The 19,472-nt window shown below is 51.6% G+C and overlaps 1 protein-coding gene across 1 annotated transcript in view; it reads right to left on the reverse strand.

Annotated features, from left to right (window-relative positions):
* LOC133357017 (protein MMS22-like) overlaps positions 1–19,472 on the reverse strand; it is a 61,875-nt gene that overhangs the window by 23,860 nt on the left and 18,543 nt on the right. Inside the window, exons 2-4 of the mRNA XM_061574758.1 lie at positions 13,047–13,172; positions 11,984–12,036; positions 400–487 (exon numbers count right to left, since the gene is read on the reverse strand). Of these exons, the coding sequence (XP_061430742.1) occupies positions 400–487; positions 11,984–12,036; positions 13,047–13,172 (267 nt within the window). The remainder of the gene's footprint in view (positions 1–399; positions 488–11,983; positions 12,037–13,046; positions 13,173–19,472) is intronic.

The following is a 19,472-nucleotide window of genomic DNA, read 5'->3' on the forward strand; positions in this document are numbered from 1 at the left end:
ACTTTTTGGATGGCTACGTAAGTTCCACATACGTGCATATATAGAGAAGCACAGGCTCATGTGGAGACCCATAGACTCAGATAGAGACCCACAGACTTGCATAGATTGAACACAATAGAAATGTCTCTAGAACTGCTTTTTGGGTGGCTACCTAAGTTCCACATCCGTGCATATATATATAGAAGCACAGGCTCACGTGGAGACCCATAGACTCACATATAGACCCACAGACTTGCATAGATTGAACACAATAGACTTTTAAAAAATGTCTCTAGACCTGTTCTTTGTTTACTTGGTTGTCCGTCCCCCCGCACCTCCAGTTTGCCCGGCCTGCTACGTACAGGGGTGGTGTGAAAGAAGTTGCACGTGCCATACGTGAGATGACGATGATGCTCTCACCGATAGATGCTGATGCGGACATACAGCATGAACTTCACACACTCCTTCCGAATGCCCTCAGCTTCGCAGTGAATTCCTTTGAGCTGCCCTAAATACACACACACACAAATATACGTACAAGGTCCCCCGCGAAAGCCTTCGACTGTTGGGGCAAGTGCTGTTAACGAGAAGCACCTATGAAGGCCGGCACGGCACACGAGGGGGTGGTGTGGCCAGCACCACGCCCGGCCGAACTTTGTCTCCCCAGTGGCGATGTTTCTAAACACCGCACCAGGTACTCGTTTGAGGCCGAGTCGACCTAAGAGAGGCCCAGAACGCGATTCAGATAATCGTCGGGTTCGTAGCACAGCGCGCTAACCGTTGCACTACCGCTCCCCTATACACACACAACAACAACCGCCATTCGCCACTAAGTGGCGGTGACGTCACCACGGCGCTTGTGCCAGGCCATGTGCACGTTGAGGCCACGTGAAGTGTCGAACGCCCGCTGGCAGGAGGTCACGGGGCAGACCCAGGTGCCATAGGTCGACTGACTGAGATGACTTGCCTATGCACCAAATGTGCCCCCTGCTGTGCCAACATACACACACAGATATACATACAAAGACCCCCCCCCCACCACCTATAGGCTTAGACTGTTGGGGCAAGTGCTGTTAGCGAGTACGGATGAAGGCTGCCGTGGCACACAAAGGGGGTGGCACAGCCACATACAGCTCCTTACGCAGCAGGGCATGCAGGGAACAAAACCAAATTAAAAGCATTCTGGGAAGGGTGGCAATGGGGTCAGATGACTGCACAAGAGGTGGGAATTAGAAGGTCACTCATTTAAGGCTGAGCTTACCTGGTGGCGTATCACTCACCACTGTGTTGTGTGCGAGTTAAAATACGTGTGCGTGTGTGTGCGTGTGTGTGCGTGTGTGCGCGTGTGTGTGTGCGTGTGTGTGCGGGGAGCGATAGTGTAGCGGTTAGCGCGCTGCGCTATGAACCTGGCGACCCGGGTTCGATTCCCGCTCACGGCTAACACCAGTGACGATTATCTGAACCGGTCCTGGGCCTCCCCTAGGTCGACTCAGCCTTAAATGAGTACCTGGTGCGGTGTGTAAACATCGCCACTAGGGAGACAAAGGCGGTCGGGCGTGGTGCTGGCCACCCACCCCCTCGTGTACCGTTCCGGCCTTCATAGGTGCTCGCTAACAGCACTTGCCCCTACAGTCTGTTAAGGCTATACGGGGGATCTTTGTCTTTATCTTTGTGTGTGCGTGTGTGCGTGTGTGTGGGTGTGTGTGTGTGTGCGTGTGTGTGTGTGTGCGTGTGTGTGCGTGTGTGTGTGCGTGTGTGTGCGTGTGTGTGTGCGTGTGTGTGTGCGCATGCCGATCAGTGGGGAACGGTAGTGTAGCGGTTATCGCTACAAACCTGGCGACCAGAGTTTGATTCCCGCTCACGGCCAACATCGGTGACGATTATATGAACCGGTCCTGGGCCTCCCCTAGGTCGACTCAGCCTCAAATGAGATGTGTAAACATGGCCACTCGGGAGATAAAGGCGGCTGGACGTGGTGCTGGCCACCCACCCCCTCGTGTGCCGTGCCGGCCTTCATAGGTGCTCGCGAACAGCACTTGCCCCAACAGTCTGTTAAAGGCTATACGGGCTATCTTTGTATCTGTGTATATGTGTAAGTCCGTGCGTGCGTGCGTAAACTCGTGCATGTGTGTATGTCTTTGTGAGTAAACTCACGTGTGTATGTAAGCTCGTGCATGTCTGCCTTTTGTGTAAACCCATGTGTGTGTAAAACTGTGTATGTGTGTGTAAGACCGTGTGTGTGTCTTTGTGTGTGAGCCCATGCGTGTGTGTATGTCTTTGTGTGTAAGCCCGTGTGTGTGTATGTCTGTGTGTAAGCACGTGTGTGTGTTAGCCCATGCCTCCGTGTGGTGTATGTCTTTGTGTGTAAGCCCGTGTGTGTGTATGTCTGTGTGTATGTCTTTGTGTGTAAGCCCGTGTGTGTGTATGTCTGTGTGTATGTCTTTGTGTGTAAGCCCGTGTGTGTGTATGTCTGTGTGTAAGCACGTGTGTGTGTCAGCCCATGCCTCCGTGTGTGTGTGTGCGTATGTCTGTGTGTAAGTACGTGTGTGTGTATGTCTGTGTGTTTGTCTGTGTGTAAGCCCGTGTGTGTGTATGTCTGTGTGTAAGTACGTGTGTGTGTGTGTCTTTGTGTGTGTGTGTGCGCGTATGTCTTTGTGTGTAAGCCCGTGTGTGTGTATGTCTGTGTGTAAGTACGTGTGTGTGTGCGTATGTCTTTGTGTGTGTGCGCGTATGTCTTTGTGTGTAAGCCCGTGTGTGTATGTGTATGTCTGTGTGTAAGTACGTGTGTGTGTGCGTATGTCTTTGTGTGTAAGCCCGTGTGTGTGCGTATGTCTTTGTGTGTAAGCCCGTGTGTGTGTGTGTGTGCGTATGTCTTTGTGTGTAAGCCCGTGTGTGCGCGCGCACGGAGCTAAACCCGGAATAAATTTTAAATCCGCAGCAGCAGAAAGAAAAGAAGAAAAGGGAGGGAGAAGAGAGGGAACTCTAAAGCTGTGTCTGTAGCCAGCACAAACCCCGAGAGCTGCTCCGTGCGTGTGTGTGTGTGCGAGTGTGTGAGAGGCGCGTGCGCGTGTGTGTGTGCGCGAGTGTGTGAGAGGCGCGTGCGTGTGTGCGAGCGGAGTCTATGGCAGCGCCAGCCTTAATAGGTGCTCGCTAACGCAAGTTGCCGCGGGAGTATTTTAAAGGCAACAGGGGGGATCTTTTCGAGTCAATTTTCAAAGACGGTCGGGCATAGTGTTGGCCACCCACCCCCTCGTGTACCGTGCCGGCCTTCATAGGTGCTACTCGCTAACAACACTTGCCCCAACAGTCTGTTAAGGCTACACGGGGGATCTTTATATCTGCGCGAGTGTATACGCGTGAAACTGTCTGTAGCTGCGCGTGTGTCCAGTCAAATCCATGGCACCTGGGTCTTTCCCGTGACCCCCTCCTGCCAGCAAGCCTTCAACACTTCACGTGGCTTCAAAGTGCAGCTAGCCTGGCACAAGCGTCGTGGTGACGGGGATTGTTGTTGTGTCCGGCAGAGTGGTGAGGCGTGGAGCAGACGTTTGCAGCGCTGCACTACGAACCTGGCCCCCCCGACTTCCAATTCCCGCTCACGGCCAACCAGAGGTCGCAACCGGGTACCCGATACCCGTACCCTACCCGATACCCGGCTACCCGTACCCGGCCAGGTACGGGTACCCGTTTGCGACCCTGGTGCGGCCGGGTACGGGTACGGGTAGGCCGTGAGTCACTGGTGAGTAACCGTTTGACACTCATTTCCCAACGTCTTGTCTCTTCTCACAATTCAAGTTCCTAGAATCAACCCACCCGCGCCTGCAACATGGCTTCATCCCAGAGGTCGCAATCAGGTACCCGATACCCGGCCGGGTACGGGTATGGTACGGGTACCCGTTTGCGACCCTGGTGCGGCCGGGTACGGGTAAGGAATCAAAACCCGTTTGCGACCTCTGGTCCAGCACAAACCCCAACAGCCACACTATGTGTGTGTGTGTGTCTGTACAAATTCGTGCGTATCTTTTAACGTGTGTGTGTGTGATTGTGTGCGTCCGTGTACGTGTCTGTGCGACACTTTCGTGAGTGTGCGTTTGCGTCCGTGTGCGTGTCTGTTCGCACAGCTGAATGTGTGCGTTTGCGTGTCTGTTCGCACAGCTGAATGTGTGCGTTTGCATCCCGTGTGCGTGTCTGCGAGCGTGCGCGCATCCGAGTTTGTTTCCCTAAGTGTCTTTCTAGATTTGAAGGTTTCGTGACTGCAATGATTCATACTCTTAGGTTTTTTTCGGTAAAGTCACGTAGGTAAAAAATTAAATTAAAATTAATACAAATAAATAATAATAAAAATCACGACGTTTCGGAGGCAACACAAGTCTCCGTCATCAGGTGGGACCGTCACAGCCAGATTTGCTGTATCAAGTGAGGCCTCGGATTTTCTGTATCGAGTGAGGCCTCACTTGATACAGAAAATCTGGCTGTGACGGTTCCAACTGATGACGGAGACTTGTGTTGCCTCCGAAACGTCGTGATTTTTATTATTATTTTATTTTTATTAATTTTTATTTCATTTTTTACCTACATGGTGACTTTACCGATTAAACTAAAAGTATGAATCCCTAAGTGTCGTCATTGGTGTTGCAGTGAGCACCTGCCCCCAACAGGCTGTTGGGAGGCTATCGGGGGGAACTTTGTCTTCGGAAATGTCTGCTTGTCTTTGTGCATGTCAGTGTACGTGTGGAGCAATGGTGCAGTGGTTCGCACACCGCTCTACGATACCGGCTACCCGAGTTCGATTCCCGTTGATGGTCAACTCCAGTGACGGTTATCTGAACCGGTCATGGGCCTCCCCTAGGTCGACTCAATCTATAATGAGTACCTGATGCTGCGTACAAACATCGCATCTGTGTGTGTGTGTATATGCCGGGCGTGGTGCTGGCCACCCACCCCCCCTCGTGTGCCGTGTCGGCCTTAATAGGTGCTACTCGCTAACTGCACTTGCCCCAACAGTCTCTAAAGCCTATACGGGGGATCTTTGTGTGTGTTTGCGAGTGTGTACGTGTGTTCTATGCGTGAGTATACATGTGTGAAAGTGGACTTTCGCATATATAAAAAAGATAAATCCACGTGAAAACACGTACAAACATCTGTGTATCTGTGAGTGCACACGCTATTTTGATGTAAGCGTATCTGCGTTGTCACTGTGCGTATATCTCGATGTGTTTACGTATGTGTGCGTATGTGTGCGTATCTGTGCGTTCGTATATATTCGTGGATATACGTGTGTGTGTGTGTGAAAGGGAATGTTTGTGTACGTGTGTAGTTCTCCGCGTGGGTGTGTATGCGTGTATATATCTATAGTGTACAGTATATCTCTAGAAGTGTATTCGCGTGTGTGTGTGTACGTATATTTATACGAGTGCGCGTAGATATGTCTTCATGGACGTTTGTGCGTGTGAAGCATGTGTATGTGCATGTATATCTCTTTGCATGGGAGCATGTGCGCGTGCGTTTGAGCGTGTGTGTGTGTGTGCATGTGTGTAAGCGTGTGTGTGCGCGTGTGTGCGAGCGCGTGTGTGCATGTGTGTAAGCGTGTGTGCGTGTGTGTGCGCGTGTGCGTGTGTTGCAGCGTGTGTGTGCGTGTGTGCGAGCGTGTGTGTGTGCATGTGTGTAAGCGTGTGTGTGCGAGCACGTGTGTGTGTGTGCATGTGTGTAAGCGTGTGCGAGCGCGTGTGTGTGCGTGTGTGTGCGAGCGCGTGTGCGAGCGCGTGTGTGCGGAGCGCGTGTGTGTGCGCGTGTGTGTGTGCGAGCGCATGTGTGTGCGAGCGCGTGTGCGTGTGTGCGAGCGCGTGTGCGTGTGTGCGCGTGTGTGTGCGAGCGCGTGTGTGTGCGCGTGTGTGTGTGTGCGAGCGCGTGTGTGTGCGAGCGCGTGTGTGTGCGCGCGTGTGTGTGTGCGTGTGTGCGAGCGCGTGTGTGCGCGTGTGCGTGTGTGCGAGCGCGTGTGTGTGTGCGTGTGTGCGAGCGCGTGTGTGTGTGCGAGCGCGTGTGTGTGCGCGTGTGCGAGCGCGTGTGTGTGTGTGTGCGAGCGCGTGTGTGAGTGCGAGCGCGTGTGTGTGCGTGTGTGTGTGTGCGAGCGCGTGTGTGTGCGTGTGTATGCGTGTGTCTGTGTGCGAGCGCGTGTGTGTGCGTGTAAGCGTGTGTGTGTGTGCGTGTGTGTGTGCGAGCGCGTGTGTGTGTGCGTGTGTGTGCGATTGTTAGCGCCGTCAATCAATGCCGTGAGCTCCGTTGTGGCCGCTCAGCCTTTGAGTGACGGCGTAAAGACGGAGAGAGAGAGAGAGGGGGGGGGAGGGAGAGGCAGGAGGGAGACGGGGACACACACAGGAGAGACAGAGAGAGAGAGGAGTAGTGAGTGTGTGTGTGTGTGAGACTCACACACACGGGGAGAGAGAGAGATGGAGAGAATGAATGACAGACAGATGGATAGGCAGAGGCACATACGAACAGACAGAGGGAGACAGAGGCACATCGATACACGGGGGGTAACAAGACACAAAGAGGGGCAGAGGGACAGGCAGATGCAAAGGCAGGCACGGGGAAAGACACAGACACGGAGAGGAGGGGTGAAGAAAAGCGACCGACCCACAGACAGAGGGACAGAGACATACCGACACATGGGTGCGGACGAAAAGACGCAAAGAACTGCAGACAAGACGGAGACAAAAACCAACAGACATGCCACAGAAAAAAAGAGAAACTGGCAGAATGTACAAACATCCAGAGCGGGTGAGGCAGAGACAACGAGAGGTGGAGAGGGCCGAGGAAGATTGCGATAGACAACCGAGTAAGACGAGACAGACAGAGAGAGAGAGAGAGACAGAGACACATGGAGACACTCTGAGATGCAAAGAATGAAAATACGGCCGAGATGGTGATTTTGTGGGAGACTGAATCAAGAGAAACGACGAAGAATTGGAGAATGGGATTCGTACAGAGATGCACAAATACACATGCAGAGACACAGAGACAAAGGGAAAGACAGAGTTTGGAATAATTAATAAGGGAGGCCAATAACAGATGATATGAGAGACATACGAAAATGAGAATGAGTGAGACACATGGCAAGAGAGAATGAAGCAGAGGCAGTGGAAAGAGAAACAGAGAGACAGACACAGGGAGACACACAAAGAAAACAAGGATGCAAGCCCACACACAGTAGCAGACAGAGCGAGGGACACAGAGGTAAGATGGAGAGTTTAGGGAAATGCAAAGAGACACACAGAGAGAGAGAGAAACAGCGGGACAGAGAGACATGGAGAAACAGAGGACTGGAGAGACACGGAGACAGATGAAGAGTTTGAGAGAGAGAAGGCAACAGAGAAACTGAGCTAGCGAGGCCAGGAGAGGCAGAGAGAGAGAGATGGAGAGAAATGGACAGGGAAAAACACTCAGGAAGCATGAACACAGAAACACGGTGAGACAAACAGAAAACAAGTGGACATAATTCTAGATTTGAAGCTTTCGTGGCTGCAAGGATTCATACTCTGTTTTTTTGCGGTAAAGTCACGTAGGTGAAACAATTAACAAAATAAAATAATCAAATAATAAAAATAAAACATAATAAAATACAATTCTCACGACGTTTCGGCCACAACGCAAGCAGCCGTCCTCAGGTGAAGAACAGGTCTGTCGAGAAGACAGCGTCTGAATGGACAGACCTGTTCTTCACCTGAGGACGGCTGCTTGCGTTGTGGCCGAAACGTCGTGAGAATTGTATTTTATTATGTTTAATTTTTATTATATTATTTCCCTTCTACGTGACTTTACCGAAAGAACCAAGAAGATGAATCCCTGCAGTCACAAAAGCTTTAAATCGAAAAATAAAATAAATGAAACAACTAAATTAAATCACGACGTTTCGGAGGCAACTCAAGCCTTCCTCATCAGGTGTATAAAGGCACAGCAAAATAACTGTAGCTACAGTTATTTTGTTAATTGTTTTAGCTACGTGACTTTACCGAAAAAAAACAAAGAATAGCAAGTGGACAGACAGTAGGAGCAGCGATAGAAACACACAAATACATAGAGAGACACAGACACTCACAGAGAGATGCAGACAAAAAGGATGAAATGAAACGTGGAAATAGGAAGATAGCAAAAATTTGATAAACAGAAACACGGGGAGGCGATGAGAGACGCTCGGGGACATTGAGATGCAGGGGAAACAATGAGACATGGGGACAGACGCGGAGACATCAGGAAGAGACAGAGAGACACACCGAGACACACCGAGACACCAGGAGACTTCAGGAAGAGACAGAGAGACACACCGAGACACCAGGAGACACCAGGGAGAGACACAGAGACACTGGGAGACATTGAGACACGGGCAGACACAGAGACGGGGGGGGGGGGGGGGGTGTTGGGTCGGGGTGGAGTGGAGTGCACGGGTGTCAATCAAAGCTCCCTTTGAAAACAGTCGGCAACTGTAAAAGGCAACACACGCCAACTCACAGCCCTCTCTCACACACACATGTGCGTGCACACGTGTGTACAAGCACTATACATACAAAGATCCCCCATATAGCCTTAACAGACTGTAGGGGCAAGTGCTGTTAGCGAGCACCTATGAAGGCCGGAACGGTACACGAGGGGGTGGGTGGCCACCACCACGCCCGACCGCCTTTGTCTCCCCAGTGGCGATGTTTACACACCGCACCACGTACTCATTTGAGGCCGAGTCGACCTAGGGGAGGCCCGGGACCGGTTCAGATAATCGTCACTGGTGTTGGCCGTGAACGGAGATCGAATTCGGGTGCCCGGGTTCTTAGCTCAGCGGCGCTAACCACTACACTACCGCTCCCTACTAACACAAAGACAAATATCCCCCGTGTAGCCTTAACAGACTGTAGGGGCAAGTGCTGTTAACGAGCACCTATGAAGGCCGGCACGGCACACGAGGGGGTGGGTGGCCAGCACCACGCCCGGCCGCCTTTGTCTCCCTAGCGGTGATGTTTACACACCGCACCAGGTACTCGTTTGAGGCTGAGTCGACCAAGACCGGTTCAGATAATCGTCACTGGTGTTTGCCGTGAGCGAGAATCGAACCCGGGTCGCCAGGTTCGTAGTGCAGCGTAGCGTTAAGCGCTACACTACCGCTCCCCACTAACACAGACACGCAGACACACACACACGCACACAAACATGCGCACACACACACGCACGCCCAGTGGTGTCCGTGATAGGTATTGAGTGGCTGTCTGGCCTCGCCCGCACGGCTCTGCTGGGGCTGTGTCAACCTGGGCTCGTTATAGGCACATCGACCCGCGTGTGTGCGACTGTGTGGGGGCAAGTGCTGTTACACACACTCACGTGCGCACTGATGCTCACTCATACACGCACGGACAGAGACCCACTCGCAACACACTCGTGACAAAGAAGTCCACGGATACACTCGCAACAACAACCGCACTTTGCCTCCAAGTGGAGGTGATGTCACCACAATGCTTGTGCCAGGCTGGGTGCACCCACAGCAACACACACACATGGATAGATACACCGAGACACAACCTACAAATCGCCGTTCGCCACTAGTGGTGGTGACATCACCACAGCGCTCGTGCCAGGCCAGGTGCACACAGTCGCACATTTAAGACACAAACACACGCAACTTCACAGATGGATAGATGTACGTACACACGCACAAGCAGACGCACGCATAGACACAAGTAGATCATCACACAAAGGCAAAGATGCCCCCTATAGCCGACACAGGCTGGGAAGGCAAGTTCTATTAGCGAGCACCTATGAAGGTCGGCACGTCACACGACAGGAGGGTCGTGTGACGGTTCACAACAACTTCACGCATGCTTACAGACTCAGAAACAAAATAAAAAATATATTTAAATTTTACCAGGTAAGGCTCACCGAACAATACAGCTCGTTTTCAGAAGCGACCGGGCCACAAATGATAGCTCAACGAAGTGGCTCATCATTTTCGGTAAAGTCACGTAGAATGGAAATAATAAAATAATAAAAATAAAACATTATAAAATAATTCTCACGTCGAGGAGACAGAGTCTGAATGTCAGACGTTGTCTTCTCGACAGACCTGTTCTTCACCTGAGGACGGCTGCTTGCGTTGTGGCCGAAACGTCGTGAGAATTATTTTATGATGTTTTATTTTTATTATTTTGTTATTTCCCTTCTACGTGATGACTTTACCGAAAGAACCAAGAAGATGAATCCCTGCAGTCACGAAAGCTTTAAATCGAAATTTTATAATGTTTCATTTTTATTATTTTATTATTTCCATTCTACGTGACTTTACCGAAAGAACCAAGATGAATCCCTGCAGTCACGAAAGCTTTAAATCGAAATTTTATTATTTTATTGTTTTATTTTTATTATTTTATTATTTCCCTTCTACGTGACTTTACCGAAAGAACCAAGAAGACGAATCCCTGCAGTCACGAAAGCTTTGAATAGAAATGTTGTCTCATCATTATCACGTCGGCATTTATAGCAGCCAAATAATAAAAATCGCATGTCGATTCTAAATGTGGAGGTGAAAAAACCGGGGGACACGGGAGAAAAATCCACACGATCACAGCGGAGAACACGCAAACTCCAAACATTACAGCAGGGGTCAGGGTCGGGATCAACCCCATGACCTCCTGCATACAAGGCGAGGTAGTTAACATTTCACCACTGTGGATGCCAGTGGCGGCTGCTTGCGTTGTGGCCGAAACGTCGTGAGAATAATTTTATGTTTTATTTTTATTATTTTATTACTTCCCTTCTACGTGACTTTACCAAAAGAACCAAGAAGAAGAAGACATAAAGATCGTTACATACGTACACAGACCCACGCACACCGATACGAAGAAACATAACCACACAAATATACAAACACTCACAGCACATACACACACGTATTCATATAATGACACGGACATGCACTGCCCTTATGTCAATCCGTTGCGAGATGAGGGCCTCTCCAAACCGTCCGTGCGGGTCACATGGGTTACTTGAGCATACTTGACCACGATGGTCAGTGCAGATTGGCAAAAGACAGTGGAGCATAGACACAGGAGCATAGAAGCACAGTACAACAGGGTATTTTTTTTCTTCTTTTGCAATATCCACCACTGCCCAAGGCAGGCTGGCATGCGTGCTGGTCACTCATTCAAGCACTATCCAGGCTCAACTCTTGCTTAGCCTTCAAAGATGTGATGAGGCCAGGTGCATGCCGGGTGATTTGTTCATGCGCTGTGCGTGTGTGTGTGTGCGCGCGTGTGTACCACACTCAGTCATCTCAGTCATCTCGGTCAGTCGACCCGTGGCACCTGGATCTGCCCCGTGACCTCCTGCCAGCGGGCGTTCGACACTTCACGTGGCCTCAAGGTGCACATGGTCTGGCACAAGCGTCGTGGTGACGTCACCGCCACTTAGTGGCGAATGGCGGTTGTTGTTGTTGTTGTACCACACTAGCACGAGCTTATTTTGGTGTTTCCACCGTGATGATATGGAGGCTCGTGAAGGACGCTGCTGCTGGGCAGTTGGAGGCAGTCGCCCTCCAGCAACAACGGAGGGCAGAGGAACGACGCTCACAACAACGAGCGCAGCGCCAGACGGCTAAAATGCAGGTGATGCATCTACCGGTCATCTCAGTCAGTCAACCCGTGGCACCTGCTGGGTCTGTCCCGAGACCTCCTGTCAGCGGGCTTTCGACACTTCACGTGGCCTCAAAGTGCACCTGGCCTGGCACAGGCGCCGTGGTGACGTCACCGTCACTTCGTGGCGAATGGCGGGTATTGGTATTGATATCGCACTAACAGCACTTGCCCCAACATTCTGTTAAGGCTATAGGGGGGGGGGATCTTTGTCTTTGTACCGCACTGCGCTACAAAGCTGTTGAGAGTGTAGGGGAGACCTTTGTGTTTGTCATTTTATACCGAATATAATGTTGGTGTGTGCATGGTTATGACACAGAGACAGTGGTACGAAGGCTCACCGAAGTCTAGGATGTTGTTATGACTCATGTTTTGTAGTTTCATGATGGCCTGCCTGTGACACACACACAGAGACACAAGCACACACGAACATTAGCGCCATCTCGATTTAAAGCTTTCGTGACTGCAGGGATTCATCTTCTTGGTTCTTTCGGTAAAGTCACGTAGAAGGGAAGTAATAAAAAGAACCAAGAAGATTAGCGCCATCATCGTCACCATCATCATCTACGTCATCGTCACCATTGCTACCATCACCGCCGTCTTTAATGTCATCGTCACTATCACTGCCAATATGCAATCGTCGTGATCACCGTGATTGGGAGTAGGAAGTGGCAGGAAAGTGTTCGTCGAAAAAACAATTTTTTGAAGAAATGGTTGTGATGGGTGGGACGCGTGGTTTGCAGGGTGGAGCATCATGAGGGCAGGTCACCGAAACGACGGGCCACAGGCGAGTGACCCAGGGGGCGGCGTGAAGGTGACGAGCCTCTAGCAGCGGTCCTTAACGTCAAGGACAGTGCATACATTATCAGAGTTATGTTTTTTGTTTGCATCACGACTGCAGATATTGTGGTCTATGCAAACATGACTCCTTGTAAAAAAAGGTGTCAGTTTTGTTGCCAGATAGAAGGGTAAAAAACCAATTATCATATTTTTTACTGGCAAATGAGGTTCCAATGTTGTAAATAAAATAACTTTATCGGTACCAAGTCTCCCACCAGGCCATGCGGGAGGGCGTGTGGCACAGTTTGGCGGCTGCTCTTGGAGAGTGGCGTCGGTCGTGTTGCTACGGTGTGTAACAACAACAACAACGACTGTCTTACTACGACGCCCCTCGAAATAAAATAAAATCGAGACCGAACCGCTTGTGCGTTACGAGATTCGACGGCGAACGGGATCCACACCCTGCAACAACTTGCAGACGTTCCCGCAGCGGGAAGGGGGTTAAGAGGTCACTGTGGGTTTCATAAAAAACCTGGGATCTGTGACTGACAAGGTCGGGACGACCTCTTTCCCGTGACCCAGACGCCACGGCCGCCGCTGCCCCCCCCCCCCCCTGTCGCTCACCGAAGGAGACCGAAGAGAAGCGAGGATTTCTCCTCCAGTGCCGTCTCCGTGACGAACGCGAAGCCGAACAGCGTCGAGACGTCCACCTCGTACGCCGTCGGAGCCGGGTCCAACCGCAGGAAGAGTCTGCGGAGACGCCACGGAGAGAGAGAGAGAGACGAGACGAGACACGGGGAGAAACGTCGGGAGGTGTGCGGAGTGACACGCGGAGGAGAGCGGAGGCATGGGGGGGGGGGAGAAAGAGAGGTGGATAGAGAAGACGTGGAAGGACGCAGGGAGACTAAAGAGAGATGTGAGACATGGGGAGACATCAGGAGATGCCGGGAGACCAGGGCGGACAAGGTCACCACGATGGTGAGATGTTAGCTCCCTCGCCTGGTATACAGGAGGTCGTGGGTTCAATCCCGACCCCTGACACCTGCTGTATATTTCGAGTCTGCGTGTCTCTCTCTCATCATCACGGTGGCTATGAGATGTTAACTACCTCGCCTGGTGTACAGGAGGTCGTGGGTTCGATCCCAACCCTGACGCCTGCTGCTGTATATTTGGAGTTTTCGTGTCTCTCTCTCATCATCATCATCACGGTGGCTAGGAGATGTTAACTACCTCGCCTGGTATACAGGGGGTCGTGGGTTCGACACTGACCCTGACCCCTGTTGTATATTTAGAGATTGCATGTCACTCTCCCTGTGGTAGTGTGGATCTTTCTCCAGGTCGTCTGGTTTTTCCCTCCACCTTAAGAATCGACACGCGCTTAGACTACTTGGCGGCTGCTATATATTTCCAAATGATGAGCCACTTCGTTGAGCTACCATTTGTGGCCAGGTCGCTTCTGAAAAAGAGCTGTATAGCTCAATGGGATGAACCTGATGTAAAAATTATAGTTGAGTTTAATAAGTGGGAGACACGAGACGATGGGGAGGTAAAGGGACACATGAGGAGACGCACAGAGGTGAAGGGAGACGAGGGGAGGTAAAGGGAGACACAAAAAGGCAAGGGGAGACATGGGGAGACACAGGGAGCCATGAGGAGACACAGGGAGACACGGGGAGACACGGGGAGACACGGGGAGACACAGGGAGACATGGGGAGCCATGAGGAGACACAGGGAGACATGGGGAGACACAAGGAGACACTGGGAGGCAAGGGGAGACACAAGGAGACATGAGGAGACACTGAGAGACATGGGGAGACACAGGGAGACATGGAGAGACACAGGGAGACATGGAGAGACACAGGGAGACATGGAGAGACACAGGGAGACACAGGGAGGCAAGGGGAGACACAAGGAGACATGAGGAGACACTGAGAGACATGGGGAGACACAGGGAGACATGGAGAGACACAGGGAGACATGGAGAGACACAGTGAGACATGGAGAGACACAGGGAGACATGGAGAGACACAGGGAGACATGAGGAGACACTGAGAGACATGGGGAGACACAGGGAGACATGGAGAGAAACAAGGAGACATGAGGAGACACTGAGAGACATGGAGAGACACAGGGAGACATGGAGAGACACATGGAGACATGGAGAGACACAGGGAGACACAGGGAGGCAAGGGGAGACACAAGGAGACATGAGGAGACACAGGGAGACATGGGGAGACACAGGGAGACATGGAGAGACACAGGGAGACATGGAGAGACACAGGGAGACATGGAGACACAGGGAGACACAGGGAGGCAAGGGGAGACACAAGGAGACATGAGGAGACACAGGGAGACATGGGGAGACACAGGGAGACATGGAGAGAAACAAGGAGACATGAGGAGACACTGAGAGACATGGAGAGACACAGGGAGACATGGAGAGACACAGGGAGACATGGAGAGACACAGGGAGACACAGGGAGGCAAGGGGAGACACAAGGAGACATGAGGAGACACTGAGAGACATGGGGAGACACAGGGAGACATGGAGAGACACAGGGAGACATGGAGAGACACAGGGAGACATGGAGAGACACAGGGAGACATGGAGAGACACAGGGAGACATGAGGAGACACTGAGAGACATGGGGAGACACAGGGAGACATGGAGAGAAACAAGGAGACATGAGGAGACACTGAGAGACATGGAGAGACACAGGGAGACATGGAGAGACACAGGGAGACATGGAGAGACACAGGGAGACACAGGGAGGCAAGGGGAGACACAAGGAGACATGAGGAGACACAGGGAGACATGGGGAGACACAGGGAGACATGGAGAGACACAGGGAGACATGGAGAGACACAGGGAGACACAGGGAGGCAAGGGGAGACACAAGGAGACATGAGGAGACACAGGGAGACATGGGGAGACACAGGGAGACATGGAGAGAAACAAGGAGACATGAGGAGACACTGAGAGACATGGAGAGACACAGGGAGACATGGAGAGACACAGGGAGACATGGAGAGACACAGGGAGACACAGGGAGGCAAGGGGAGACACAAGGAGACATGAGGAGACACAGGGAGACATGGGGAGACACAGGGAGACATGAGGAGACACAGGAAGGCATGGGGAGACACAGGTAACCATGAGGAGACACAGGGAGACATGGGGAGACACAGGGAGACATGAGGAGACACAGGGAGACATGGAGAGACATGGGGAGACAAAGGGAGACACAGGGAGACATGGAGAGACACAGGGAGACACAAGGAAGCAAGAGGAGACACGGGGAGCCATGAGGAGACACAGGGAGACATGAGGAAACGGGAGGACGGCATGGAGAAACAGAGAGGTGAGCGGAGGTGAAGTGAGACACAGAGAGACAAAGGGAGGCAATCTGAGCCCCGGCGAGGTGAGGGGAGGTCAGAGGAGCAACAGGGAGACGAGGCGACGCACAAAGAGGCACGTGGACGCGCGGGGAGGACTCGCGGAGATGGACGGAGGAACAGAGATGCAACACGAGTCCAAGTACATATTGAACACAACGTCATCCGCCATTCGCCGCAAGTGGCGGTGTGTCTTCACCTCGGCGCACGTGCAAAGCGAGGTGCACTGTGAGGCCAAAGGGTGTTTTTTTTTTAGAAGGCTCGCGACAGACCCAGGTGCTGTGGGTTAACAAGCCGAGGCGATTGGCAGATGCACCACCGACAGTCAGGCACGCGCAAAAAACTCAGCACACGCACACACACACACATGAAGATCTCCGTGCAGACATGCAGACCGCAAGGGCAAAGGCTGTTTAGCGAGCACTTATTAAGGCCGGCACGGTTCACGAAGAAGTGGTGTGCCCTTTGGTTCTTTCGGTAAAGTCAGGTAGGTGAAAATAAAATTAATAATAAAAATAAAAAATGTAAATTTAAAAAAATACAATTTAAATAACGAATTTAATCTTTTTTATTTTTTTTATTTCTATTATTATTATTCTTTTATTAAAAAAACATTTTCCCCTACGTGACTTTACCGAAAAAACCCAAGAATATGGATCCTTGCAGTCACGAAAACTTCAAATCTAGAATTAAGTGGCGTGCCAATATGTACACACCGTACCAGGCACTCGTGTACGGCTGAGTCAACCTATAGGAGACCCAGTAGATTCTTTGTATCGTGATGATGCCGATAATACAAATCGGGATAAAACTGGGGAGAAATTACAACAGTAAGACACAAAGACACGTAGGTTTTTACTTTTGCAGACGCATACACATACACACAGACGCACCCGGCCAGCAGGGTTAAGTTCCCGCTCACGGCTAACATCAGTGGCGAGTGATATTTCAACCGGCTCTGGGCATCAGCATCCCCTACTCTTCAACAAACCCATAGTTCGCCAAGCTACGAACGATGGGCCAAATAACCCTTCATCCAGCAGTGGAATGACACAAAAGGGGCAGCAAACGATTGCGTGTAACTGCCTCTGGTCGCCATGCTCACAGTTGCTCCCATTGTTACGACACTGCCAATCCCTCTAGCCACACTATAGCCGCAGTCTCCCCGGGGAGAAAGAGAGAGAGGGGAGGAGATGGAGGGGGAGAGAGAGAGAGAGAAGTTGCGTGTTCTGTCTGCCACCTGCGTAGGTCAATGCAGGGTCGGCCATTGTGAAAGAAAGTAGCCAAGTAACTTATACGGGGAGGGTGAGAGGGGTGGGTTTGGGGGAGATGAGTGGAAAGAAGGGCCGAGATGTGGGGGAGTGAAAGACAGAGAGAGACGGTGGCTACGTATAGAACGAGAAAGTGAGCGAGAGAATGAGCGACAGAACGAGCGAGAGAACGAGTGAGAGAGTGAGAGAGCGAGAGAGCGAGCGAGCGAGCGAGAGAGCGAGCGAGCGAGGGTTACATAAAGCCCCGTTAAAAAAAAACATTTTACGAAATGATGAACGAAACAAAGTGCCGAATACACCGAGCATCTTCTTGTTTCCACTGATCGTAAAAAAAAAGAGAGAGACGGTGAAAAGTGACTAGGAGAGAGAGAGAGCGTGATGCAGCACTTGTCGTAGTTAAAAAAAAGAATATAAAACAAAACAAAAACTAAATGATGAACGAAGCAAAGTGCCGACTACACCGAGCATCTTCTAGTTTCCTCTATTCATGGAGAGACATGGGGAGGCAAGGGGAGACACAGGGAGACATGGGGAGACACGGGGAGGCAAGGGGAGACACAGGGAGACATGGGGAGACACGGGGAGGCAAGGGGAGAAACAGGGAGACATGGGGAGACAAGGAGAGACACAGGGAGACATGGGGAGACATGGGGTGACACAGGGAGACATGGGGAGACACAGGGAGACATGGGGAGACACAGGGAGGCAAGGGGAGACACAGGGAGACATGGGGAGACACAGGGAGACATGGGGAGACACAGGGAGACATGGGGAGACAATATAATGGCACGGGAAAGGAGAGACGGAGAGACAGACTCATGTACAGGGACAAAGACTAAGACACGTGTGGAGAAACACTCAACACGCACGGACAGACGTGCACGCAGTCAAAACCACACGCACAGACACTCTCAATCACGCAAATGACACCCGCCCTCAGTCCGATGCAGACACACACTCAAGTAAAAAATATATTCTTACGTAGACAAACGCTCGCTTGCAAACTCCCGCAACACTCGCACACGCTCACTCACACTCGCGCGCATGCCCGCTCGCGCGCACACTCGCACACACCAACACCCGCCATTCGCCACGAAGTGACGGCGACATCGCCACGGTGCCTGTGCCAGGCCAGCTCCACTTTGAGGCTATCACGTGAAGTGTCGAAGGCTCGATGACGGAAGGTCACGGGACAGACCCAGCATGTGCCGTGGGTTGGCTGACTGAGATAACTGGCCGATGTACCAGCTGTACCCCCTACTGTGCCAACTTTCTGCATCTTCTTGGTTCTTTCGGTAAAGTCACGTAGAATTTTTGTTTTTTTACCTGAAGACAATTGCTTGTGTTGCGATCGAAATGTCTCGAGAATTATTTTATTATGTTTTATTTTTATTATTTTATTATTTCCATTCTACGTGGCTTTACCGAAAGAACCAAGAAGATGAATCCCTGCAGTCACTAATCGAAACTTTCTGCATTTTAGCCGCCTGGCACTCGGGTCATTGTTGTGAGCGCCGCTCCTCTGCCCTCTGTTGTTGCTGGAAAACGACTGCCTCCAATCGCTGAGTAGCGTCCTTCGCGAGCCTCCTCCATAGAGGCCTCCTCCATCGAGGCCTCCATAGACAGACACACATTCACCCGCACGGACACCCTCACCCACACAGTGCCAAGCACTCTCCCTCATACACAAAAGACGAAGATCCCCCATGTAGCCTTAACAGACTGTTGGGGCAAGTGCTGTTAGCGAGTAGCACCTATGAAGGCCGGGACGGTAAACGACGGGGTGGGTGGCCAGCACCACGCCCGGTCGCCTTTGGCTACCCAGTGCCGATATCTACTACACACCGCACCAGGTACTATTTGAGGCTGAGTCGACCTAGGGGAGGCCCATGACCACTTCAGATAATCGTCAACCGGTGTTGGCCGTGAGAGGGAATCGAACTCGGGTCGTCGGGTTCGTAGCGCAGCGCGCTGACCGCTGTACTACCACTCCCTCATACACCCTCACATAGACACACTCGCACACTCATTCTCAACACATACACTCTCACGCACACTATCACTCACACACACATACACTTTCCCGCACACACACACACACTCCCTGGCTCACGCACACACTCTCTCACACACACAGGGAGCGTGAGAGAGGCTATGGGAGCTCATGGAAGTCACAGCGCTCAGAGATGAAAGCTTCCAATGACATCGAGAGCTCGGAGTGAGGGGAGAGAGAGGGGTGAGAGAGAGAGAAGGGAGAGGCGAGAGGGGGAGAGAGATACGTGAGAGGGGAGAGAGAAGAGAGAGGAGAGGACAGAGGGAAGTGAGTAGAGCTACACATGGAACTCGGAGCTGATGTAAAACTATATTTTATTTTACAAGGAA

This window comes from Lethenteron reissneri, chromosome 56 (assembly GCF_015708825.2).
Source record: "Lethenteron reissneri isolate LAM-NWPU_2019-01 chromosome 56, ASM1570882v1, whole genome shotgun sequence".
NCBI classification, from domain to species: Eukaryota; Metazoa; Chordata; class Hyperoartia; order Petromyzontiformes; family Petromyzontidae; genus Lethenteron; species Lethenteron reissneri.